The sequence below is a fragment of the Anabrus simplex genome, chromosome 14, assembly GCF_040414725.1.
Source record: "Anabrus simplex isolate iqAnaSimp1 chromosome 14, ASM4041472v1, whole genome shotgun sequence".
Lineage (NCBI taxonomy): Eukaryota > Metazoa > Arthropoda > Insecta > Orthoptera > Tettigoniidae > Anabrus > Anabrus simplex.
The window spans coordinates 97,424,696-97,452,133 of NC_090278.1; the positions used below are offsets into that span (position 1 = coordinate 97,424,696).

At 41.1% G+C, this 27,438-nt stretch overlaps 1 protein-coding gene across 2 annotated transcripts in view; it reads left to right on the forward strand.

Moving 5' to 3' along the window:
- Window positions 1–27,438, forward strand: part of Uggt (UDP-glucose-glycoprotein glucosyltransferase) — a 106,986-nt gene that overhangs the window by 39,985 nt on the left and 39,563 nt on the right. For both annotated transcript variants that reach the window (XM_067158275.2, XM_067158276.2), the window contains 7 exons: window positions 45–224; window positions 1,926–2,107; window positions 8,336–8,588; window positions 10,133–10,336; window positions 12,279–12,561; window positions 18,943–19,054; window positions 24,867–25,052. In XM_067158275.2, coding sequence (XP_067014376.2) covers window positions 45–224; window positions 1,926–2,107; window positions 8,336–8,588; window positions 10,133–10,336; window positions 12,279–12,561; window positions 18,943–19,054; window positions 24,867–25,052 — 1,400 coding nt within the window. The remainder of the gene's footprint in view (window positions 1–44; window positions 225–1,925; window positions 2,108–8,335; window positions 8,589–10,132; window positions 10,337–12,278; window positions 12,562–18,942; window positions 19,055–24,866; window positions 25,053–27,438) is intronic.

Here is a 27,438-nt window from a genome sequence, read left to right on the forward strand (position 1 = left end):
TCTTTTTATCTTGCTAGTTGGTAGTGGTCAGGTGTTGCTTACAGGTGTACGCTGCAGTGAAGGACGAGCGAGATGTGACGGTAGAGGACGTGATGGGGGCTCTCAAAGTGAAGTATCCTTCAGCTGACGCAGATGAAATTCTAGGAGAAGATTCAAGCTACGACACAGGACGCAGGCTAGCCCGAGACTTCGTGGACCGCTCCGGGCTGTGGAGCTTGCCTCAGGTGAGAGAATTTTTGTGGCGTGTATCTTGGCTTGAAGGCTATGTTTGTGTCTGATTCCAGCAGACTCTAGACATTATCTTCCTTTTATTTGTCCATATCTGTACTACCTGAGTAAACAGGCTGACCTTAGGTCACTGGTCCAAGAAATGGACATGGCTTCCTCAGTAGATATCTACAGCAAAACTGGGTAGGCAGCTATTCGATTTGTCTCTCTTAAATCTTCTTCTTTCCTAGTGTTTAGTCCTGCACTGGTGCAGGGTCCGCTTTTAAACATGCCATCCTCCAGTTCCTGCGGTCAAGGGCGTCGGCTTCAGTGATGCCTGTAAGACTCAAGTCTTCCTTGATGCAGTCAGACCATCGCTTCTTGGGACGACCTCGAGATTGAGGGAAGGCTGTATGTGTCATTGACTCTGCAGGGATTCTCACGCAAGCACCATACCATCTAAGTCGTGCTTCTCGCATCTTCTCTGGGATAGCTGCCACTCCCAATTGCCGTTGAATGTCTTCATTTCTGACATGGTTCTATCTTTAAAACCCAGTGGCCAGTGTAACATTTTAATCTCCATACCATGTAGAACCTGCTTATGCTTTTTAGTTATAGGCCAGCATTCCGACCCATAGAGTGCTCGGGTGTCCGATAATGTCTTTCCGTCTGAGGTGATGAGCGGTCTAAGATATTTAAATTGGTTGGCTTTAACTAGGTCTTGCCCGTTGATGTATGGTACCAGCAGACTGCAAGCCAGTTTTAGTGGTGCCTCTGAAAGAAGGATATTGCACTTCTCTTAGACACTGAGGCCTTCCACACACAGAGCTTCACACAAGCTGTGCGAGATAGGAGTGAAATGCTAGCTACATCTGTGTCACTTGTTTTAAGATAGTAGCCCTTTAGATTTTCCTCAATATTCCTTACCTGATTTTCTTTACGGCTGTTTGTAGGATCTTGCATAGTGTCGGACATTGTCACCTGAGGAATATGGCGGAAGTAAAGGAAATCAAGAACTGAATGTATTCGTAGCAGCAGAAGAACTGAACACATCAGATTCCAAGTTGTTGGCTTCCCATTTCACATCTTTCTTGCTAAACCAGTCTTCCATTGTGCCTAACATAATGCTTGACCCGGAACATGTCAATCAGTCAGAAAGGATTCATCGTTTCAAGTTTGCAGTTTGCACTGCATCCAGCCTACATGAAAGTCCATTGATGGCTCCTCGTACCCTAACAGAGGAAGTGTCGACTGAGCTCGAAGATGTTACCAGCGCACCACCTGGGTGAAGCTTCGTGCACTACTGTATGGGTCTTAATTGTGGAAAAGGTTGAGATATTCCTACATCAGATTCTTGGGATTTACTGTATGTACACAGCCATTTTCTAAATGAGTAGTTTGTAAAAGATGTGAGTACCAGGCACCTATCATAGAATATATTCAAAGGCGGCTATTGCAGTGTACCACACTAACTCCTCAGGTGATGATCCTGGGTGAGGAAAGGGCTACAGCGAGGAATAGAGCCAAGAGGCACCCACAGCAGTGTCGAGGCTGGAGGGCTTGAGATCTGCCAGCTTGTTCTGTCAGTACTAAAGTAGAAGTAATGGCCAGAATGTTTTTGAGCTTTTGGTGCTCACCTCTGGGTGAAGTGAGGATGAATGCATGTTTGAAGATGCTCTGCCATTTTGATGCAATTACAGCAATGTATTATATTACAGGCACTTATGAACGGCATCCCTCTGTCTTCAAGCGTTCTCAACGCAGACGAGTTTGAAGAGGCGGTCCTCAGCGAGATCATGACTCAGACGTCTGCGTTCCAGAAGGCTGTGTACAAGGGAGAGCTGACCGACTCTGACAACACTCTGGACTACATCATGAGTCAGCCTAATGTGATGCCCAGGTAATTTCTAACTATACAAGATCTTGTCACCTTCTTTCTGTAGTGGTAGACTACAATCTAATATCTTGGAGCCTGAAATGAGCTTTCTCCGCTGCAGCAAGCTGGGTACGGGTGTAAACGACCCTGGTTCAATATGTTCTGTTCCAGTTTTTGTTGTCAGCTTGTGTCTCGCTGGACTAAGCCTCCCCAAATGACCAAGGGAGTTTGCTGTGCGGTTAGGGGCATGTAGCTCCGAGCTTGCATTCGGGCTGTAGCTTAACCCATTCAAGTCACTATAAATGGAGTTTTGAATCAGATTTAATTTGGTTGCCAGTAGTTTTGAGCGTAATTGTCACACAAAAACATATATAAAATACTAACTGTTTTGTGTTGTATGTTGAGTATTCAATCCGAAGGCTGGTTTGATCCTCCACAGCTCTGCCATCAGCTGTCATAGAAAGCCTAGACATCACTGAAGAGGGGTACTAGGGAAATGAGGAGTGAGGTAGTTTCCTGTTGCTTTCCTCACTGAGCCAGAAGATGCTATTACATATCAGTCTGCCAAGCCCACTGAAATGCATACACCAACTGACCCTATGAGCAACGTTTTCACACCATTCATAGCAGGGATTGGCGGCATAGGGAATGGCATTACTATACTGAGAGTCAACTCAAGACCTAAGCGGTCCCTCTGATGTTAGCCAGACCTCTGGTCAGTGAAGAGGCTTCCGCAGCGGTAAATAGTTCCTATGCTTGTTGCTGCAGTCAGGAGCTTCCCTCAGTTTGGTTAGATATTCTGCTGAACTGACTTGACCAATTAAAAATTTCTCCCTGTAAAAATATGGAAAATATTTCACAAGTTGCTTGTTATTTGGGATCGTTACCAACTCTTACATTTCATACGTAGATGGCTGTGAATAGTTATTCTTTATGGTAGTGTATGTAACAAATAAATAATTATTTAACATGAGTTTCATATCTTATTGCATTGTATACTTTTAAGCTTTGTTTGGGTTCATTCCATTGCTGTATAGTTCACATAATCTTTACGGCGTTGAAGATGGATCCAAGAAAAGTGTTGGCAGTGCTGGCTGCAATAGCATACTTAATATTCACAATGGCTGCCCGCCATGAGCAACACGTGGGTGATGCTGTGACGCTTCAGTTGCAATGAAATACTTTTAAGCTAATGAAATTGGGGGGAGGGATTCAGTAGGATATCTAAACAAATTATGAATGTTTACAGTAGCCTACGAGATGAGAATCCGCTGTGGACTGTGGAAGAAGTAGTGACCAGCGTTTCTACATACAGTGTTTACACAGCTCGCGCGAAATTTAAAGGAATTCGTATGTTTTCTTGTGGTACCATACCGAATATGCTGGCCTGTTGTTGTTTATATATGTCGTCAGTGTTTCTGATGATACATCTCCCTAAAGTTGCTGAAAATTTAGTTTTAAGAAAGTGTCTGAATTATGTAAACAAGCAATCAAGGCGATTAGGAAAGTGAAACAAAACGTAACTCAGCTAAGCTGCATGCCAGACATATGTGACAGAAAAGGTTTGTTTGTTTGAGTGTTTGTCAATATGCCTATCGGTTTTACGTTCCGAATGAAGGGACGATAATATTTACAACATTCCTGGAAACAAGATTTTGCAATCGCAGTCATAGGTGGGTTTTCAGCTTGTTGAACTGTAAGAAAGTGCCACTGATAGTCGTTGCACGAGAGCGGAATCGTATACGGTACTTATGTTGGAAGTCCCCGTGTGCCTCACACAAATTGCATTATGAAATAAAAATAAACCTTGCTTCTCTCTCCTCGGTATTCGTCAGTAATCTGTAGGATTTACATGGTCAATAAAAGAATAAATAGGTGTGGTACGTAATCGAAGTACAACTGTGTGAAAGGACGTGATTTCTTTTGATGCTTCACTATTTCTGAATGAAGTACTTGTCAGATAGACGTACAGCGTTAATAATAAGCTGGTTGTGGCGGAGACGGGAAGCGGGAACAGGGGACGTGCTCGCGTGCAGAAGGATACTTTTCCTAAGCTGTTGAGTTGACTTTCAGCATAGCATCGCTCATATCTCAGTCACCTTCATGTTGTCAAAGCCAAGGATGAGACTGAGACAGACATATCATTGAAAGTAACAAATTTATTCTAGCTTATACCAGAAAATATTGTGCACAGTAAACACTACATCTAGCCAACAAAGGTATAAAAACTAATGAAGATAATTCACTCAGTTTTTGCATTCATGCCATGGAAGGTTATGACTGCTGGCTGTGCTACAAATGTTTCATTTGAAATCATTTCAAAAAGAGCAGATCCGTGTACTCTGAAAACATTGCAAGTTTGTTGCTGTGTCCACGAAATAGATATATGTCAGGATTATTGTCTTCATTCTCCAGTTTCCAATCACTAAAGTTCTTTTGTGTCACTCTCATTTTCTTTAATGCTCTTTGCACTCGTGTAACTTTCATTGTCGCTGTCGAACTCGTTCTTATTTTCCAAAATGTCATTATTGCCATAAACGCCATCCCAAACACAGTCTATAAGCGCTTTCAAACTCCCATTACCACAATGCCGGTTTTACTGCAACATGGAAATACAGGCAGGATTGCATCTAGTTCCTTACAACGTGAATTGCAACAATAAGCGAGACACTGCGTCAAGTTATATGCGTGTGTTAATTGAGGCTGTGCTTACTTTCTCCCAGTCTTAGCCCTTTCCTATCATTGTGTTGCCGAATACCTTTGATGTGTTAGTGCGACGTTTAGCCACTAGCAAAAAAATCTCCCTAAATGTGTCTGGCGTGTCTAAAAATCCAAGCTGTTGGCATGTGAGGTCAGCAGGGAACTGAATTTCAGTAGATCATTTGAAGGTTATTTCCCATGCTGGTGGTGTGACAAGCACGCAATTATGATCAGCAGCATTCTAGGTGAGCTCTTGTTTCCTGACTGAATTGTGAGCGAAAGTACAAGCAGCTGGCTAAGTTAGGAATGAACTCGATGACTGAAGTTGTAACTATAAACCGGCTTTGCCCGTGGGATCATGTGAGGTGAAGGGAGGACAACCAGACTCTGCTAGAAGTAGTGCGACACCAAGGCAACGACGGTTTGACTCAGTTTTTAACTAATCGAGGCCACGGAGCTTGTGGAGATGCTTAGTTAATTTCCAGAGGCTTGCAGACTGAACACTCAAAGCGATACATCTATAATGTAGATGTTTGAGTCCTGCAGATGTTAAGAAATGTTTGTCATCTCCTGACTGACACATTGGTACGTATGTGGAATATTCTTATAAAAGAGCCAAGAAGTCATGAAAATGCTTTTATGCACAAGATGAAATCAGCCCAGAGTTTTGCCTGGGATCTTTTTAATGGGTGCACCGCTCGGCAAACATGACCAAGATATGTGCTAGTTATGTAATATATTTGATTTGGTGGTTGCTTCAAATTGAAATGTAGACTTAAATACTGTAAAACTGATAATTTAAATGATATGTCTTCATTACTGTCAGCATAATTGCATCAGTTACATCGGAGCTTAGCTTGACTATGACGTAGTGTCGGCATTACCCCGGAATGGCAAGTGAGCACTATGACTTCACAAACCCGTAGGGCATTCGACAGCAACAGAATGGGAGGCCCGGGTGTTACGTGATTATGAACGAGCAGTCGAACATGAGAAGTTCAAAATACTCTGTTATGTCTTCGTCGGGATAATAACACTGCTGTCTGATATTACTGTTAATGCGCTGAGGGGAATACATTAAATTATCATATTCTCCGCTCACCTGGGGAGAACTCTTCAGGCGGTGTCAAGATGAACACAACAACAAGTTAGTGGCGCAAGTGGGTCTCTCATCAGGAGGGTGGACTTCAAGACTCATCAACACATCTTCAGTCATGGTGTAAAAAGGAAGTGTGATGCAGAAAAACTGGGATTGATGAAGGGAAAGAACAATGTGGCCTGTCATTGGGTAGGACTTTACTTGTTGCTTTCCATTAAAGCTCTGTGGCTAAATGGTTAGCGTGCGGTCAGGGTCACTATTTAATTCTAATGGCTTCCAGGCCGGTGTGTGTGCCGTCTTTATCACTGCCACAGACACCCTCTCGTCTTTTTTTAATGGCTCATCACTGTTTGCCAACAAAGTAACCGCAGTATACAGTAAGTATCAGTAATGCAGGTTCCCTTGACCAAGTAAATGTTTGATCGAGAAGGAAGCCATACTTTGCAGTGTCAACTAACATAAACGTTCTCTTGAACACACGAGTTCATTGTTTAATACTGTGTAGTTTTATTCTTTGTTTAACACACTTTTATTATAGTTACATTTAACATGTGTGTTCGGTTACAATCAAGATATTCATAATTAAGTCGGTTTTCAAACTCAATGAGGAAACGCACTCTTTCACCCTCATGCCTTTATTTTGATATAAACATTACTTTCTTCTGTGTTTGGCTGGTGTAAACAATTAGGCGCCTTCTTGAAATCTGCTATTACTTGTCGGGCGGAAGAGAAACAATACGCACAAGCAAATATATTACATGTGCTGTAAGTCAGCAACAAAACACAAAGGTGACAACAAAAATCGTGACAAGGTTAAGTGGATAACAAAATTTCTTTCCACCTCTTTATAGAGGAGGTAACGTTGCTTTCCTTTTCGAAAGAGTTCTTGTCCCTTCTAACACAGAAGGACACTTGTATTGAAAAGGGGAATGTGATAAAGATTTTTCTATTGTAAAGTTTCTACAGCTTCCCATATCCCTTTCAGACCTGAAAGAAAACTGGAGGTGTGAATTTTTGTTTGTACATCAAGAACTGACTAAAATGCTTCTCAATACACATATTAATAGTTTATTTTACAAAATAAAAACTAACATCCGAAAAACAGGACCCACACAATTGTGCGTATCAAAATTCAAAACCTCGTTGTATCACGTACGATGGTGTAGCTTCAAAATTTACGTTCACTAACCAATGTACACACTTCATTGAATATATTCCGGTATTCAGTAAAGCTTCTAGATTAATATAAACGCAGTAAATAAATACTTACTTTCGGCACTACTGCTTCCTTGCTCCTCGCCGATCAACTGTGCTTTTTAAACTCTTCTTCCTTTGCCCTGGCGGTCAAGCGCATACTAAAATCAATTGAAATACACGCCAAGTGTCCTGCACAATCACTGCAGTCCGATGTAGCGCCGAAAAAACATCAAATACGGTCAGGGATAACTAAAATACGAACCCGCACAATTGTGCGTACTCGGTCTGAAAGGGTTATAATCCATGTCCTACTGTTATCCCACACCAGCTCTGATAACAAACGTAGCACTTCCTAATTCACACCTTGATTGAAGTCTTCCTCGTGAACAGTCAAGATTTTCTTCCGAAGACTCGGAGCAAAGTTCTCTGCAAAACGTAAAGCATTTCATCGTATTTTCTTGTTGCGGCTTAAGCTCAAAAAAGGCTCTATCCTGTCTTCAATTACGGGCTGTGAAAATATCCATGGGAACACCAAGTACGAACTTGCCACTTACCTGGTATTACTCAAACAGATTTACAATCCTACAGAGAAAGAAACTATCCTTTACTTACTTCCACAAATGTAACACTAGTGATTTTCGCAATATGGCCGTGGCAGCACATATAATCTCGCAAGTCACAGGACGTCGTGCCAACGTGCAGGATTAACAGTAACTAAGATGTTGTATTGGCAAGTAGTATAGTTAGCGACAATTACCTTCAGTATTAAGAGGGGAGAAAGAGTAAGGTTTTACCCTTACATGGCAGTTCTGCAGTTACAGTATGTTATCTCATTGGGACCCTTTTCTCCTTTTGTGTTTGTCCTGTGTTCCTATTCTTTTATCACCTGTATTTATCTTTGTCTTATGTTTCTTCCCTTTTCCTGTACTTATCAAGCTTTCTTCTTATCATACACTTACACCACCTGAAGAAGTGTTGATGTCTGCCCTCGTGATGAAGTTGGGAAGCAGAAATGAGCCCGTTGGGGGCTGAGAAGAGATGGGGGTAGAAGTACAGGGAGGGATGAGGAGAGAGCCTGTCTATATGAAGATGGCAGTTTGTGAAGATGTGGAGATTGTGTGGTCCGACTTTGTTTTCATGTTTCTACATTGACACGTCATCATGTTTGCTGTGTTGTGTCCTCTTCATATTGCTATCTCTCTGTACAAAGCTATCTGTGTTCCTCTTTGTCAGTTTTCACGTTGTTTGTGTTGCAGGCTGAACAACCGAGTGCTGAGCACGGACAAGACCAACTATCTGGACGTGACAGGGACGGTGAGAGGTAGCGGTGGGGTGGATTCTCAGACGTTTGCGGGGCTCTCTCCGCGAGACAAGACGGCTCTGCTGAGTTCGCGCCTGCTCAGGTACTTCGAGAGCGGCCGGCCCCCTCACATCCTCACGCACTGGGTGGTGGCGGATCTGGGCATGCAGGAGGGCCGAGACCTTGTGGCCAGTGCCTTGGAACAGATGGTGAGTAGCTGTCTTATACATCATGTAAATACAGTGAGCTATCAATTGATGATGGTCATCGTATGCAAGTTTTCTTAAAGTTTAAAGTGAAGCAGCCACAATAGCTGCTGACGTCTTCAACTTTTCAGTTAGGACACATTCAGCATTCTGTTTATAACCCTATCATTATTTTTGGCATTCCAGTTCTTATCCTATGAAGGGTCTTCCGATGACAGAAATGATCTTCCTTCACCTGACGAGAGAATAAGTGAAAATAGCCCTGAAATAACAAAAAGTGAAGTTGTACATGCCGTAAAACTTCAAAAGAATGGTAAAGCAACTGGACCTGACGGTGTGTACGCTGAAGTTCTCAAAGTAATAACAGAACAGGAATCTACCAGCCTCAATATCTTAACATCATTATTCAATCAAATATATGTCTCAGGAGAAATACCAGCAGACTGGCTGAAATCAACCTTCATTCCACTACCGAAGAAGCCTAACTCATCTCAGTGCGATGATTATCGTATGATAAGTTTGATGTCTCACGTGCTCAAAATATTCTTGCGAATCATTCACACTAGAATATTAAAAAAATGTGAATCCCACATGGATCAGAATCAGTTCGGTTTCCGAAATGGCGTTGGTACACGTGAGGCACTCTTCTCGTTAAATGTGCTGTTAAAGAGGTGCAGAGATATGAATGTTGATGTCTATGCCTGTTTTATAGACTATAAAAAAGCTTATGATTGTGTCAGGCACAATATTGGGTTGGGCACTATGTCTCTGTTTCGGCACACTGTGCCGGTGTACAGTTATGTTCCACTGTTCCAGAACACAGAGTGTCAGTTGTTCTGAAACATTCTCAAGCGAGCCGGAGACAATGACTCGCTGTCCCGTCAGAAGCGCCACTATGCACTGCCATTCGCCTACTAGCTGAACTGTGCAGTGGGCACACGGGACGCGGGACTGTAACTGCGCAGTGTAGAGAGAACTTCATGTTTCGTGCTTCTGGTTTAATCGCTGTTTTGTAATGTTTAATTTTGGACCCCATGAAAGGGATTTATTGTTGTATGTATCTTTTGTTAGTTGAAATTTCATTCATTCATTCATTTATTTATTTATTTATTTAGTTAGTTAGTTGGTTGGTTGGTTGGTTGGTTGGTTGGTTGGTTGGTTGGTTGGTTGGTTGGTTGGTTGGTTGGTTGGTTGGTTGGTTGGTTGGTTGGTTGGTTGGTTGGTTGGTTGGTTGGTTGGTTGGTTGGTTGGTTGGTTGGTCGGTCGGTCGGTCGGTCGGTCGGTCGGTCGGTCGGTCGGTCGGTCGGTCGGTTGGTCGGTTTAGGATGAGCTTCTGTTTTGCATCCTCCCATTGGGCAATGCCTTCTTGTGCTCATCCAGTAGAGGTCCTTAAAACTTTTCAGTAGTAATGCACTGGAAAAGACCGTGTACATAAGTAGTAATATGTATAAAGATACATGAAACACTTGAGTGTCTTACAAGCTGTACTTATGTTTGTTGGGCTGGCACATGTTTAGTAAAATGGCTCAATTTTTTGTCCGTTCCAGAGGACGAGCGGTAACATCCGTGTGGCAGTGCTGCTGAACCCAGGGTCCGACACTCCCCAGCTGCTCAACTCTATTTTGCTGGCAACCACCAGGATCCTGTCTCCCAACCAGGGAATGCTGCTCATGTCCAAGATATTATCTGACCCTCAGCTAGCGAAAGACGTCGCCGAAGGGGTGAAGAAACTGGAGGACATCAAAGTACCAGTAAGTTTGTTTAATGTAGAGATACAACCTGCTACAGTGGGGGAGTATGATTGCACAACTGCTCCATATATTTCCGTGTGTAATACCAAGTGCCTCATATTATTCATCTTCCAGGGGTCTGGGGAAGAAAGAAATTCTCTGGTTAATACATTAATGTTTATTGATCATTTTTCTACATTTTGTGTATTAGTACAATAAGTTGCTTTACGTCGCACCAACACAGATAGCTCTTATGACGACGATGGGACAGAAATGGGCGAGGAGTGGGAAGGAAACGGCCATAGCCTGAATGAAGGTGCAGCCCCAGCATTTACCTGGTGTGAAAATGGGAAACCATCTTCAGGGCTGCGGACAGTGGGGTTCGATACGTGCTGCACTTAAGCGAGTGCAGCTATTGAGTTCAGTTTTTATGTATTAGTATTCGTTATGTTCACCCCCCAGAGCCACAAGCAGCGCACACACTTTCAAGATACAAGCATAGAGGAGTCAACATTGGTGATGTGTGCTCGGAACGTGTATTGGCATCTCGTTCTTCGATCATCGGTAAGTCAACAGCGTCCCTTACAATATCTGCTCAACTCTTGCCCCGTTTCTCTACAGGTTCACGTATGAATTGAGATGCCTTTCCTGATGTCAACCCCATTAGAGGAGTTAAAGAGATGAAATGTGATAACAGGATGCCAGCACATACCTGTCGAATAGGACCAGCGCCTAATATCTCCATCCAGTGCGCGAATCACCATCAACAGCGCCATGTGAACACTGTGGAGAGGAATGCAGGCTTTTGTCTTGCAATCTGGTGATTAGAAATTGTATACCGGCACCGGCCAGAATTCTGATGGTGAAAATATTTTCAATCAATGTGTAAGACCGTATAGACTTCATGGCTCATCCCTTATCATTCCACCTTGCTACTCATACACCTTGACGCACGGTGTTTTGTCATCGAGAAAACAGATATTTCGGTAGGACCAGGAATGGCGGTTGGTTATAGCTGCCTCTGTAGATCAGTGGTAGAGTGTCAGCCTCCAGATCCCAAGATAGCGGGTTCAAACCTGGCAGAGGTAGTCCGATTTTTGAAGGGTGGGAAAAAGTCCATTCCACACTCCATGTTGTACAATGTCAGCATGTAAAAGATCTCTGGTGACACATCTCAGCCATAGACGCCCAAGAGAGTTTCGGGGTACTCGGTCTGCCATCTAGTGGGCCTACACTAAAACAAAACGTTGAAATTGACGAGCAGACAGCCAGATGGCGTCAAAGCTATTACTGATAACCCACTTCAAGGGTTGGCACCTCTGCTCTGCATGCTTAAAGATGGGTGTGACAGTCCACTTTTTGACAGATTTTAATTTTGTCTTCGGTAGTAAGGAATTTCGCAACATTTTCCGAATCCACAACGAGGCTGTCACAAGAGAAATATGCCCCACGCTAGTCAACTTCACACGATTATGTCCCTAATCCAGATGTAGGCTATGAGGCAACAAGTATTCGCTATCATTCACTGTACCACTCAACACAAAAGAAATTTATAATTTCTGAATGGAATGCGAAATACCAGTACAAGCAAGCTCACTGCTGACTGAAAATTCCTGAGGCTAACCGCAAGTTATCACGCAACTGTAGCGAGTGCTCTTTCTTACCCGAGTTGGAAATCACGTTCCTTTCACAAGGGATGACAAATAACATTTTGTGGGGTAGGAAAAATGTGATATACTAAGCGGATTTGTGATGCGATAAACAAGGTATTTTTACATAGGTTTAATACAATGAGAATGAGGACTTGGAATTTACGATGTGCTAAGCGGGAAAATGTGTTTATGAGGAACACACTAAAAAGGTGTCGCTGTATGTGGTATTCATCTTTATCTTTTTGTGTGTTTACCGAACTTTTTCTTCTACCACGCTTCACATCGTCCTTATGAAGATGTCATTGTTTCAGGGAGTTGACCTGGCGGAGTTGGTGCAGGACCTGAAGACGCCCCAGGACATAGACAAGGAGATGCTGACCATACACAAGTTGTACTGCAGGCAGGTATTGAACAGTGCTCCTGGCGGTCGGGCCGTGGTCACCAACGGACGAGTGTTGGGCCCGCTTGAGCCTGCCGAGAAGTTCACTGTGGACGACTTCTCCCTGCTGGAGCGCTACAGCATGAACAGTTACGGCGACAAGATCCTCAAGGCGCTACGCGGCAAGAAGAAAGGCTCCGACGATGACGATGATTGTTAGTATATTTTTATTATTTCTGTTGTTCACACTCGAGTAAATGGTATCAATCACACACTGTTCTCTGGGCTCGTGGAAACTCTTTGTATTGCAGGGCTTGAAGTGGTAGCCTGTTTCAACCCACTCCCATTCAGTCATGGCGTCCTTTGCATAAAACTCCGCCCACATTTCCTCAGACACTGCTTTATGGTTCTCTATGCCTGACAATAGAGATCTGCTAGAGAGAAAGTCTCTCTCTGAGTACATAAACCACTCTCGGGAGCGTATATTTTGATATTCGATAGCCCTTGGGGCCTCCTTGCTTTGATTGATGGATTCCAAACTTCATAACCGGTGTACGCCTACGGCCTCACCTTATTTCTATGAATCTACTAGAAAATAAGTTGAGATCTTCTCTGCAAATGGTCTGCATGAATCATGTGATGATCAGTATGAATGGCCCAGGTCAAGAAGATTTTGAACCGAGGAAATCAGCAGAGGGTTGTAGACTTGTTAGGAGGAGTGAATAAGAAGTAAGGCAATAAGATCAAACTGTTTAGTAGTCTAGAGGTAATCAAGTGAATTAAATTTTGATGCCCGACTCGTAGATTTCTTTCTGATTTGCCCAGCCCTGGTCTAGTACATCTTCGATGTATGCCACCTTATTTTGCCATATAAGGTTCTTACATCCGGTCCTCTCCCTACGATGTTTTTCATAGTCTGTGATGTTGATGATTGATTCCTTCACACACTGGAATCTAGCTAGTCCTCATAGCACTCGTTATCAAACCATCTTTTTCTTCTCTTGGTGTTCTTTATCCATGTGTTCATGTGCTCTCTTGCTTTGTCCAGTTCCTTATACCGGATCAGACTTTTCACCGTACTCAGCTCATTGACGCCGAGTGTTGAGAGTTCTTATCAGCTTTTCTTTAGGAGTGTTCCTATCATGTTGGTCCACTCCTTTGCTACCGGTGTATGCTTTCTAATTAGTGGTGTTTCCACATTCCATAGTTGTTGGTTAGCTTACAAAACCTCTTACAAAGATGATGTCTCTTCTACTTGTTGCGTTGTTACAAAAGATATATACAGTGCAACCTCATTAGCACATCTGCCCGCTTAGCACGTCATAAATTTGAGTCACGATTCTCGTCGAAGTTTTGCTATTACCGCTTAGTACGATCAAGCCGTTGCCACAGTTGCATCATTACGAGAAAAGGCCTTGAATTCCCAAACTTCACAGGATAAGTCGCACCTTCGGGGAGCAAGCCGTTAGTTTTGCTTGTCGCTTAGCAGTGAGATTGCTGAATAGCACAGTGAGCCTATTTGTCTCTGTATTTTGCATTCCATTCAGAAGTTAGAAATTTATATTGTGTTGAGTAGTACAATGAAAGGTAACGAATATTTGTCGTGTGATACGGTAGCCCATATCTGGATTAGGAACATAATCGTTTGAAATTAATTAGCGTCGTGCATATTTTTTGTCTTGTTTTTGGCTAGTTATGGATACGGAAAAAGTCGTGAAATTCCTTACTAATGAAGACAAAATTAAAATCTGTTAGAAAGCGGATTGGCTTCCACATCTTGGAGCGTGCAGAGGTAGCGTGAAACTCTCACCTTTGAGTTTCGACTTGATCATTCAAGTTCGTCAAATCGAAGTTTGGTTATTTTCAAAATGGCAGCCAGTCGCACGTGGTTGAGATTAACCTCTAATTTATTGTCTAATGTTTAATAACCCACTGCTCCGAAATAAAGGGCTTCTACTAACATTTGTTTTATAAAGAGTGTGATCTGCCCCCCATGCACTTGTTATCACATCTTCGGTCCACTTTTGTTATTTTATATGCTCCAGTGGAAAAGGTTTTCATATTTGTCCTCCTTCACATCGTTTAATACTTCCCTCTCATCTTTAGAATTGGTAGACACTGTTTTCACTGTCCCCACGGATACACAATATAAAAGGCCGTCGTGTTGGAAAAAATTGTAATTAGTGCTTCCCTATCCCTGTTGAATAGTTTTTATTTGTATATTCATTAGTACGTTTTCTCGCGTAACACGTTCTTTTTGCTTATCCTCTACAGAAACGTCTTAATGAGGTCATACTGTATGTATTTATTAAGAGCGTCCCTTAACCTACACAATAAATACAACTGAGTCATACAATGTAATTTAGTTTTCACTATACTCTGATGGTTTTTGTTCTTTTTGCACACGTTATTAAGTGATAGTGGTCACATGATGAACATTCACAGTCTTCATTAGGTTGGGGAAATCTTTGTGTTTGGCAGATTTTGTGATGAAAGTCTAGTTACAACATGTCTTTGTTCCTGCCCAGACTCTGTCCATTGCACTCAGGGTCGATGTCATTCCTCTTCCTCCACTGTGCTTGGTAAGGTCCAGTAGATGGCAACATGAATTTCAATCTCAAGTCCTCTATGAAAAAGGACAATCCTTGAGGGTGCATGTATCTGAACTGCTAGAGCTCTCTTCGGGTGTCTACCTTTCACACTTCCTAATCGTGTGAGGTCACAGTTCGTTAGCTGCTCCCATACTAATTCCGTTCCATATGAGACTATTGGTATTATGACTGCCTTAAATAATGTCAGAGAGGGTTTGGTGATATTTGTAATTCTGTGTATGGCTTTTGTGACTGCTGATGCTCTCTCTTGAATGTGTATCTTGTAGGGTGACAAGATCATTTGTAGGTACACTCCTAAAGACCAGAATTGGTTCACAGTTGCTAGCTTGCAGATTTAGATGATCATCAGATGCTAGTTTACCTCCTTTTCTGAAGATCATGTGCACTGCTCTCTCTTTATCGATCTCTAAGCTTTTTTCGCCGGTGTTTAATTCAAGCTTCTGAAGTGCAGCTTGCAAGTCGCCTAGTGCCATGTCATCTGCATACATCATTAGTTTCATTGTGCTGTACTCGAGCTGTGTTCATAATGTCAACTGATTGAGAATTGAAGTATCCCATTCGTCTGTGTGATCTTCTTTGAGAGGATAATTACCACGACCGTTCTCGCTAGTGGGTGAGAATCTCCCAGTGTCTCTTTTAGTTTGAGTATGAGGATATTCCGGTTAAAGTTACAAGCCTTAGTATAGTCTGTGAAGAACCACATGATATTTCCCTTCCTGGTGCCCTGATTGTTGGTGACTAGATTTAGTCCCTCTCCCTGCGGATATTCTACCGCTTGCTCTGTTTTGTGTTTTGTTGATTGTCTTGTCAATTGGACAGTTTAGATCTCCTGCCTGCACCACCACCACCACCACCACCACCACCTGGCGCTAGGTTAAGGGCTTGGCTCCATATGCACTGAACTCTGGCTGACAGTACGCCTACAATTGCTCTCCCACTTTCATTGCTATTACTACAGTACAGTGGTGGTCAAAATAATAGAGCCACCTGGCAAAGGTTTAGAATAAAGTGCAAATTTATTACTAGACATGTTTGTACTATGATGGAAACAAAATTTTACGTTGTACAGGAACCATTACAACAGAGTCACATTGTACCACAGTCAGTTATATAGATAACACAACTGAAACTAATCGATAATATTCAAACTAATACCAGACCACAGGGTCAAAAAAATAGAGACAATTGACACAAATATTTTGTACTTGTTCTAAGTCTTATGAAATTTACAGGAACAGTTGTTTTTGCATAGGAGTGCATTAGTACTTCGTGGTGTAACCCTTATTTTTGAGGATTTCCCTGCACCTCTTACCCATAGAGTCGACTAAACGCCTGCATTCGTCACTGCTGATCGCATACAAGGCTCTCTGGATTTCTTCCCAAAGTGTATCTAAAGACGTAGCTTTTGAGCAGTCAATTCTCTTGTCTACGATCTCTCATAAGTTCTTGATGGATCATGCGTCAGGAGGTTGAGGTGGCCACTCTAATACTTCGATATGGTGATATTGAAAAAACTGCCTTATGATCCTTGCAGTATGCTTTGGATCGTTATCGTGCTGAAATTTCCATTTCAGCGGCATTTCCTCTTCAGCATAAGGCAGCATCACATTTGCTAAGATGTCGTTGTACATTTCTGCGTTCATTATGCCGTTGATATGGTGTATTGGACCAAGGCCATACCATGAAAAACATCCCCATACCGTAACACTTCCGCCACCGCATTTCACAGTTTTTAAAGTGTACTTGGGATTAAATTCCTGGTTTGGTGGGCGGCGCACATAGACTTTTCCGTCTGAGGCAAACCTATTATACTTGGATTCATCGGACCAAAGGATGTTCCTCCACCAAATATTGGGTTTGTGTTCATTTCTCCGGGCGAAGGCCAACCTTTTCCGAATATTAGCTTTTGTAACATGTGGCTCCTGTCTCGCAATGCGCCCATTCAATTTTGCGGATCTCAGTCGTCTTTGAATCGTTGAAGTTGATGGTTGAACATCATTTTTGTCGCTAAACAAAATGGCTTTCAGTCGTGGTGGTGACAAAAATGGGTTTCTTTACTTCCCTAGTGATGAGTCTGTCTACGCGAGGAGTAGTTACACGAGGTCGTCCCCTGTTCCCCACCTGCGGCTTTGTTTGTTTTGCCAGTCTAATGGCGTTCTGGACTCGTTTTCGCGAAACGTGTAAATCTTTGGCTATTTGATTCATGGATATCCCACTTTTGAACATCCGGAACATTACTATACGACCATCATCACTTGTATGCTCTGCTCTGCCCATCTAGAAGAATGTAAACAAAACCAAACGTCATTTTACATACAAAATAATATTGAGTGGAGGTTTGTTGACAAATAATATTGCTAGCCCCCAAAACAACTGCAAAAAATCAATTTGAACGGGACTTCTGTAAAATGGCTCTATTATTTTGACCCATAAGATTCTTACCTTTATGCCTCTTTTCGAACGTCTAGCTCAAACGCTTCCTTTCGCACGACTACAGACAGCAGCGACGTCTTCCCTGATATTGTCTAAAAGGGACTGACAACACGGCACTCGTGGAGATTTTGCGAACTAATAGATATCCTAGTTCTTAATCTCGTCAATAGAGGTGGCTCTATTATTTTGACTGCCACTGTATTTTCTTGTCTCATGAGCAGTTCAAAGAGGTGCTATTAGATAAGTTACTCACCCTGATGGTCTTCCCCTTGCATTTTGCACAGGACATATATGTTTAATATACATGTTTGCAATCTTTTTCTCTACTGTTCTGCCAAGAATGTGTCTGTAAATATGCATATTTCATAACCTTCAAAAATGTATTTTGTCATTAACCCATTCACTTAACCATATATATTTGTGCTCACAACCTTGGAATGATCATTTAAATTGTGTTGTTCTTAAGAACTGGACACTACTGCAGTCAAATTTTAATATCTTGGACTAATGGCTCCAATAACACAACGTTTCTGGAAATATCCAGGTGTATTAGAGTGCAAAATCTGTACAGAAAGACATAAACTCACCTGACAATTTTTGAAGTATTCTGGCATATGAAGAGCTGCCAAGCAGTCTTCACACTCAACACTGCCTTGAGGGGTGAGCCCTAGTCAAAGTGCACAACATTTGGCTGAAGTCTTCATCGAAAAACTTATCTCAAACATTTTGTGGCATTAGATCAGTGTTGTCAATAGTAAGTTTATTATAAGAAGTTCTGAGATTTATAATGGTAGTTTAAGCCGCTGAAGAAGAGAACTTTGGTTCTTAAAAAAAAGGTCGGTGTATTGAAATAGTAAAATCATTCATATTAGTGTTGACAAGGTGGACATTCAATTTAAGTGACTTTTTAATGTGATATATCTTTCACTTCTCGCTCAGTTATAGTTTAAAATCTTCTGATTTTTCTTAGATTAAAATAACATTAATTTATTTTAAAATTAGTTGGTATATGTTTCGTTTTTCATGGAAAACATCTTCAGCCATGATTTTGATTTACAGTTAAAATGCATACAGAATCACAGGTTACATAAATAAAATACAATTAACCACTCATATTAAAAACAACTTGTCCTTGACAAGATAAAAGATCTAAATGTCTAATGAGTCTTTGTTTTTTTCTTCATTGTCGCTACTCGAGATCTCTTGATGTAAAAGATGTGTTGTTCATAAAATATCACTTGGAAAATTATCCCTAGACAGAGGGATCTTGATAAATAACTGAAACAGCAGTGTAACATTCAACACTTGATGTCAGTGATCATTCTTAGAGGCATTATTCAGATTAGAGATCTCTTTAATAGAAAGGTTGGAGTGAAAGGATATTGTGCTGTGTAATACACAGGAAGTAAGGGAGTGTCAGGGTTACCTGAGTCGTATGTAGGAACACAAACACAGTGACAAGGACAATCTTCTCAGCTCCTGACGAGCTTAGGTTTACCAGGGATGCTGGACAAACACTAGAAGAAACAAGTGTTCCTAATTATGTTGCAGACTTGGAGGACATCGACAGTAGCGACGTCCTGATGCAGGCCGCTGCTCTTCTCGTGGCTCGCCCTCAGACTCGTGGTCGCTTCGAGATCCCGTTCCGAGGGGACCTTCACAGGTAAGTGAAGCAGAGAGACTAAAGTCTTTCCCCCATAAACATTTTGTATCACTCCTCGAGCTCTTCACATCAACATGAACAAAATGAAAATTGATGGCTGTAGACATATGAACATATTTGAGATACGGTAACAAAAATACATCATCATTGCTATAAAATATATTTGCCATGAAAATTAATAAGTATGCTTACTTCGGTGACATTTCATTAATCCGAACTTGCAAGAGGCTCGATTCCCTGTAGGTGGGATGATTCGCTGTCACTTGCATCACTAGAATCCTCTCTAAAATTGATGACCATTTTTTCAACCACAGTATCTATGGCACTTTCCAGGTCCCACATGTTGGAGCGCCATTGGTCAGCTGTCACCTCACGAAATGCTGTGTCAAGATGTTTATGCACGTCACAAAGTTTGGCTGACAACATAACTTTGTTCTGGCTCCACACCATCTTTATTGAGTTTAATCGACAGTGATACGGGGGGCAATCTGAATACAGTGTGGCGCACTTCTTTGGCTAAATCATCTGTTGCATATTTCTTGAGCCGAGGCCTGCGAGTCTTCGCCAGTTCCAGCAGTTTGGTTTTAACAACTTCTTTGCCGCATGTTACGTTTTTACTTCTCAGCCAGGAAATTACTACAGCTTTGTTCCAGGATTTGTTTGGGGTACGTTCAAACTTCACACTGTGTTAAGGAGCGTCATCTAACTCGATAACTGTACCTGGTACCAGTTTTGGTAATATTCTTTTAACCACTTTTAAATACGATACCAGTCATTTCATCGTGATAGTCTCCGTTTGTTTTAGACTCAAACACAAGATCACCACCTTCCACAAAACTGTCATCACTTCTATGGCGGTTGCAGTTAGATTATGTAATACAGTGTTGTTAATAATATACACCATGAATTAGGGAAACAACTGGGGATTTCAGAGGTCTCAGTACTATGTACAGGACAATAAATAAGTAAGGAATAGTCTCAAGTACAACATTATATTAGAACATATATTTTAAAACTTGAAGAAAGAACATTATGCAAAGGAGGGGAGAGAACCCGATTTAACAACCATTTAAGAAAAGATTAACAGTGAGTAAGGAAAGATCAGTAGCATGATAGAATGGAGTAAAAACAATAAGTGTCTCAATGAGGAATTTGGGCCTCATTTACAACATTGAAGAAAGGGGATATAACCCAGGAACACAGTATTCAAAATTTCAATTACAAGATCATCTTACAAAGAAGACAAATGCAATGGCACACAGTTCTGAGATAATCTAACAAGACACAGAACCCTAACTGAAGGAGGGAAACAGGAGGCCGGGTAGGGTGTTTGAAAATGAGCATCTGCCAAAGTTGCCTATTCAAAAACATTTCGTTGTCCAAGACAGATTCCCAATTCCATCCTCTTCTTTCCACGTCTTCTCTCAGTTGGTCCATCGATCTTCTTCTTGGTCTTCCAGCTGGTCTTCTACCTGTTATTCTCTTTTCCAAATAAGCACATGGTAACCTTGTGCTATTCATTCGTTTAACATGCCCAAACCAGTTAAGTCTATATGACCTAAGTCTTTCCTCCATCGATTCATTTAGACCTAGGTTAGATCGGATCTCATCATTTTTCACATGATCAAGTCGGGTCTAAGAAAACCCAAAAAATTTCATTTCACAGGCTTGAATCCTACTACAATCCTTTGATGTTAGTGTGCAGGTTTCCAGAGAATATGTAAGGATGGGAATGAAATATGACTTGTACAGGGTCATTTTTGTTCTTTGTGGGACCTTCTCATCCCATAGTGGGTGTCTAACAATACTGTAAAAGTTAGAGCATTTGGTTACTCTGTTTGTTATGCCTATCTCAGCTCTGTTATTACGAGTCATTACGCTTCCTAAATAACTGAATTGGTGTACCACTTCAACTTGGTGGTCCTGTATTTTTATGTTGCATTCTGTATTATGTCTGCTGATTTTCAATGCTACTGTTTTTGATGGGTTCAGTTTCATTCCATAATCATCAAACTTCTTACACCATGCATTCAGATTATTTTGCACTCCCTCCTCTGTTTCATCCCATATTGCCACATCGTCTGCAAACACCAGAGCCTGAAGATCTTTATTACCTTTTCCTTTTAGTTCCCTTAAAATGGTATCCATGACTGCTATGAATCGAAGAGGTGATAAGGCACTTCCCTGTTGTACTCCTTTGGTTGTATTGAACCATTCAGAGTGACCATCTCCAATTCTGACACAGCTTTTACAATTAGTATATAGCATTTGGATCTTCCTAATAAGGTATTCCGGTACACAAAGTTTTCTAAGACATTTCCAAATAGTTGATCTAGGTGCATGACAGGAGGAATTGTCCTGCGCAACACTTTATTAGAAATGTTTGTAGAAAATATGAAGACTAATTCACAGATGATAAAGTTAATAGCCGTAGATAAATAACCTTAAAGTTCCTTGTATACTGGTACTGGCAAAGTTCAGATATAAAAAACAAGATTTAGAAAATGAAATCCGCACATTCACAAACAGTTCATGGCCAGAGAGATCGATAAACATGGCCAAAGTAATGCTCCAGAATATAGCCTGAAGGGCTGTGGGAGGGAACTAAGTCCTGAAATAAATAATGAAATGCCTCTTTGCTCCACCACACGAGAGTCGAAAGCAGACTGAGTTTCAGGTGGAGCGGATGGTCTTTTTATACAGACTGGGTGAGAAAAGACGAGAACATATTGAGAATCCAGGTTGTTCCAGAAGGTGATGTCAAATTGACGTCAGAATCACGTGGCAACAGCTGAGTGTTCAGATGCATAAAGACAGCAGACAATAGCGAGTGGAAAGAGCGATCCGGAGCGTAGAAAATTGAGGCAAGGAAGCATTTTCTTGAATTTTCTTGTAGATTAGTGGGAGAATGCTACATTTCCAATATGCAACACGTATCAGTCACTTACTCCTCTTGGTTGGGTTTTCTAGCCCCGAGGGCTTAAACCCAAAATAAATGCCCGTTTCTTCAACTTGACTGTAGTCTCGCCGTGCCTTTTATGTTATACGCCCTTTGTTAATCCATGTCTTGTGCAGATAGTGTAATTTCCACCCCTGTTGTCTAAATTCTCCTATCTTGCAGAGAAAATGCCTACACCACAATATATAATGATCTCTGTCCACTACTATGCTTTTTCGATTTTTACTGATGAACTGAAAACCTATTTCTTTCAGTAGCATGTGAAGGGACGATTTTTTAAACTCTGGGACGTCGTGATAAGAATTTACAGCCGTAAATCGTAGGGGTTTCATTGTTTTAAAAAATGTGTGTACTTTCCTCTGGATAGCAGAACACTCCACGTCCAAAACACTTGTCACACGTCGCCTCTTTTTAGCCAGTGTGGTAACGTGGCCGGTAGTATAAAATTCTTTCTGCGCACTGTAAACACTCGAAACACCACCGGTCAACTCGGATGTCGTCAGTTGAACTGTCAGGATATAAGCTTATTAAATAGTTCTTTTCACTTTTCAGAGGTGACTCCTCGTGCCTGACAGCTAAATAAGAATTTCCGCGAGCAGGTATTGACCCAAAGCTTACGACAGTACTATAATTTTTGTGCTTTCGCATTCAGTATTTTATTCTTTAAACTTTCAGAAACAACTTGTATTTTTAAATTTAGAAATGGACTATTACTGGGGCAAAGAAGTGTGCAGCAGTCGATGTCACTTGGTTTTGTTTGCGCTTGCTTTATTGTCTAGTTGGGAAGAGTTTATGTACAGTTATTTATAAGTGGAGTTTACACGCACTAACTTGGCCAACAGAGCCTCTCTGTGCAGTTCACTCCACAATGCAACTAAGCCTGAGAACTCAACTCGTATCCACGAGGAATTTTACATAACCAAAACAATGTGATTAACTGACTTGTCATCCCCAAGCTTCGCTCTATATATAGGCCAGCAGAAGATTCTTGTGGCTTCGTTTGTTTTATGCAGTCGACTAGGTGGCCAGGAAAGCTGTCTGGTACAAGCTCCTGTGCTCTGTTCCCATACAGTTCTTAGCCAGTCTTTAACCAGATGTGCTTCCAGACATCCTTCCACCTGTACATGAATATGAATTCCCTTCAGAAAGTCTCCTTTAGGCAGATATTTTAAATTTGAAAAATACAATATTGCAGAGAAATGATGTAATTGCAGTAGTCCACCGTGGTCAATGCGTTAAATGTTGAGTAAAAAAACACACTGGACCGATTGCAGAAACTGTATTTAGACAATGTTTGTGGTTAAACAATGTCTAAGTATAGTTGCAGCATTGCAAAGACATTATTTATCACTTAGACACCATCTAAAACCGATATTCAACTGGCCACATTTAAACACGGTTGAGAACACTGTTTAACCTCAGATTTTACGAGTGAATCACAATTGAAGGTTATGTGCCATGAAACACATGACACAAGGGACAGTCCGGTAACTGTCGACTTGACTACAATTCTTGTCAACCGATATATTTTATTATATCTGGGATAATTTTTCCCGGAATTATAGGTCACATCGGTTACATCCATATCAGAATAACTTGACCCGATTGTGACAGAGCTACCGCACACATCAGCCAGGAGGGTTCAGTTATTACATTTACTGCCAAGTAAACACACACGATAGTGACACTAAAAAGTAGGTTGTGTGTGTATGTGTGTTTTTTGCGGATAATAGTCGTACTAATTCAGGTAAGTTTTCGGCAACTATGAGACAGGAAAATGCACGGACTGGGAAGGAAGAGCTATGGCCCCCGTATTTGCCTGATGCAAAAATGGGGAAAGTACGGAAAACATTCTTGAGGGCTGCTGATGGTCCGTTTCGAACCTACAATGTCTAGAATGCAAGCTACATCTATATAGCTCACACAACTCATTCATTTACACAGATATACTTTCATGTTCCTGTTGCAACAGTCACCGTAACAACCCTGTAATAAAAGCTACACTTCCTCGTACGGTGACATGTAACTTTAGCGTTGAGATTTTATTTCCACCGAGAGCGACATTCTTATCTGTGGGCAAGTCATGCTCATGCATGGCCATATTTCAGTAATGTGTAGGAAGACAACAGCTGACTGGTGTTTAGCGCACGCAGAGATGAATTTCATTGGTTGTGACAAGCAATGAGTTGCATGGAAGATACTTCTCTTTCCATTTTCGAACCAATATTGAAACATTAAACTTTAAACGACGTCTAGCTATACAATGACTGAATGTTGTATTGTGCTCGACTTAGACGTTATCTAGTCATTGTTTCTGCAATTAAAGGTGGTTAAACAGTTTTTCAAGGAGGGTAATGTCTTTGCCTACTGTAGTAACATTTACAGTAATGTAATGACCAAGGTAGTATACTGTAATTATATATTTTCTTTGCTGTAAAGTCAATATGGAACGAATATGAGAATTTTAAATTGCTAATCAAATGCTCACCAAGTTGCAAATCAATATCTAAATCAAAATCTCCGGTTCTGGGTTGGGATGTTTATGGCTGCATCTCCCAACGTCCGTGTCGGTATCCTTTTCTCTCCCATCATCTTAACATGTCCAGAGCATCTCTGCATTCTGTCATCAAACTTTTTCTCTCCAGTTTCCTTCCCAACGTCCTCATTTCTAACTCTGTCCCTTTTTGTCTCCTATCGCACTTAACAACTTAATTTCACTGGCCTGGAATTTATTCTCCTGTAGTCAGCACCATTGTCTCACTCTTCTATTAGCTATGTTGCCAGCGCTCGTTGAATGCACTGTTTAACTAGATTTACATTGTTTGTTCTCATTGAGCGCTGGACGTGTTTCAGTGTCGTGAAGTTGCCAGCCCGATCCAGCACGGAGCCCGCCCTGGATTTCACAGTCGTTGTGGACCCTGTGTCCCGAGGGGCGCAGAAAGTTGGGCCCATCCTGTCTGTGCTGCACGAAGGACTCAACTGTAACATCAGAGTCTTCCTCAACTGCGTGGAGAAGAACAGCGACATGCCCCTCAAGAGGTCTGTATTCCTCGTCTTACTCTTAACGCTCTCCACTACAGTTTAATTTCTACTTCTTAGGCATTCTTAGGATTGGTATTTTTTCTTTTAATTAAAATAAAATTAAGTCGCTTCTTTTACAGGTATTTATTAATTAATTTATTCATTTATTTATTTATTTATTTATTTATTTATTTATTTTATTTATTTATTTATTGTATAATTAATTAAAGTTATTTACATATACATTTTAATGCAAAGTTTGTGGACAAACGTGCATGGTCAGAAATTCGTACAATCTTACAATTCTAGGTCTAACCTTCAGTTGCCCTACACGTGTCCCCCGGATGCTGCTAAGATAACATGAGACCAAACTGTCAAAGAATGAATATGCAGTCATTTTCATTACCTTCAAGTTTGTAGAATTCGTAGAATTCTTTCAGGTAGTTTATAAATTTTATTCAAAATTAGTTTTGATGGTGTGAAGAACCTTACGGTTATAAATAGGGCTTAGAGGTTTATGAGCTAAAGAAGTAGAAAATATGTCCTAAAAACTAGCTAAATATGACCTAAACCTACACCCGTTGTCAGGAAAGTTCGGGGTCAAGTGTTGTAGTTCTGAACAGATCTTGGCTGTATGTTACCTGGTATGTGTACGTTCTGAGACTGCCTTGGCCATGTGTCCACGCACACACACTAGGTGGCAGGGATGTGCTTAGCAACATTTTGCTTGTTTTAGAGACGGTGACTCAATGGACGCTGATTATGAAGAAGCAAACAATGTGGTCGTGTCAAGATCTTAATTTGAACCAATGTTATGATTCCCAGTTCGATATGGAATCTTGGAGACCTGATGAAAAAATTGAAAGCCAAATTAGGCATGATAAAATTTACATAGACAAAAAGAAAGTCAAGTGAAAAGAGGCGAACTCACCTTGAGCGGCGTGTTGGTGCAGTTGTTGAAAGGAGTGGAGCTGGGCTACTGAAGAGGCCAAGTAGCGGAGGGGAAGGGAGTAGGGCTAAGGTGGAGCGGAGGGATGAGGTAGTGGGGGTAATTGACAGGGATGCGTATTGCTCATTGCGCCCGTGTTTGGAATTCTGATATTTTTAAAACAGTTAATTAGGAAATCTTAGAAATTTCATTTAAGTTGAAGTTACGATTAAAGTATTGATCAAAATGGATAGTACAATTTTCAGTTATATTCATGAAAGGCCCGTTGTTAGCCGTTTTAAGGATCTCTAAACCGTGTTCAATGTCGGTTGGAGTCAGAAATGTGTTGACCTATTGCTGAAAACCTATTATATTTTATAGCGTTGACATGCTCCGAACTACGCCTTGTCTGGCCCAAGTATGAGGAACTGCATTCATTGCACTTGAATCTGAAAAAGTGTTGAATACATTAACTGATGGGGAATTGTGCAGAATTTTGGAATTCCTTTTATTTGTTCTGAAAGAAATTTTTACATTATGCTTTCTGAAGAGATTAGTAATTTTGTAGACATCATTGTTTGAAAGTAAAGGTGGAAGAAGTGGCGGCTTTAGATTTTTCTTTAGTAAGAGGGGTCTTAGGTCCTTGTCTGAATTTTTTATTGTCTCTTCTGTAAAGGACCTAGTATAACCTTTAAATTTGGCGATTGCTCGAATATTATTAAGTTCGTTGTTCAAGTCTTTCTTTGACTTGTAGGCAAGATGGACTAAACTATTATAGGTAGCATGTTTATGTGCTTGGGAATGTGTGCAGTCTTGAAGAATGGTAGTTGCAGTTTGTGTAGGTTTCCTGAACATTTTGTAAGTCAAAGTGGAGGGATATCTGTGAGTAGTCAGATCTAAAAAAATTATTAATTTATTTTTTTCAGACTCAAGTGTAAATTTAATATGGGGATTGATGCTGTTAAGATCCTGAAGGGTGGAGGTTGCATTATTAATTTCTTCATTCATAATTATGAATGTGTCATCAACGTATCTGGCCCATAGAAGAATGTTAGGAAAGTTGTTGTTGTTGTTGTTGATTTTTGAGTGCTCCAGATAATCTAAATAAGATTCCAGAGGCAGGTGATCCCATTGCTAATCCATCTTGTTGGTAATAGTTTTGTCAAAAGTGAAAAGGTTGTTATTGACGACTAATTTCAGAATGGAGATGAAATCTTGTATTTCAAGTTGGCTAAGAGGACTACATTTCTTTCAATTACTTTCAGTAATGGGGAAAAGCTTTGCTGTTTGTATGCTTGGATACATGTTGACTATGTCAAAAGAGTGAAGGGAGTGGTTAGGTTGTAAGTCAAAGATTTTTAGTTTTTCAATTAGTTCAGTGGTGTTTTAAATGGACTTATTGGCAATCAAGTGATAGTTTTTAGCCAGGAAACTTAGGACAAATTGAGGAGCTTTATACGGAGGACTAGGCCTATA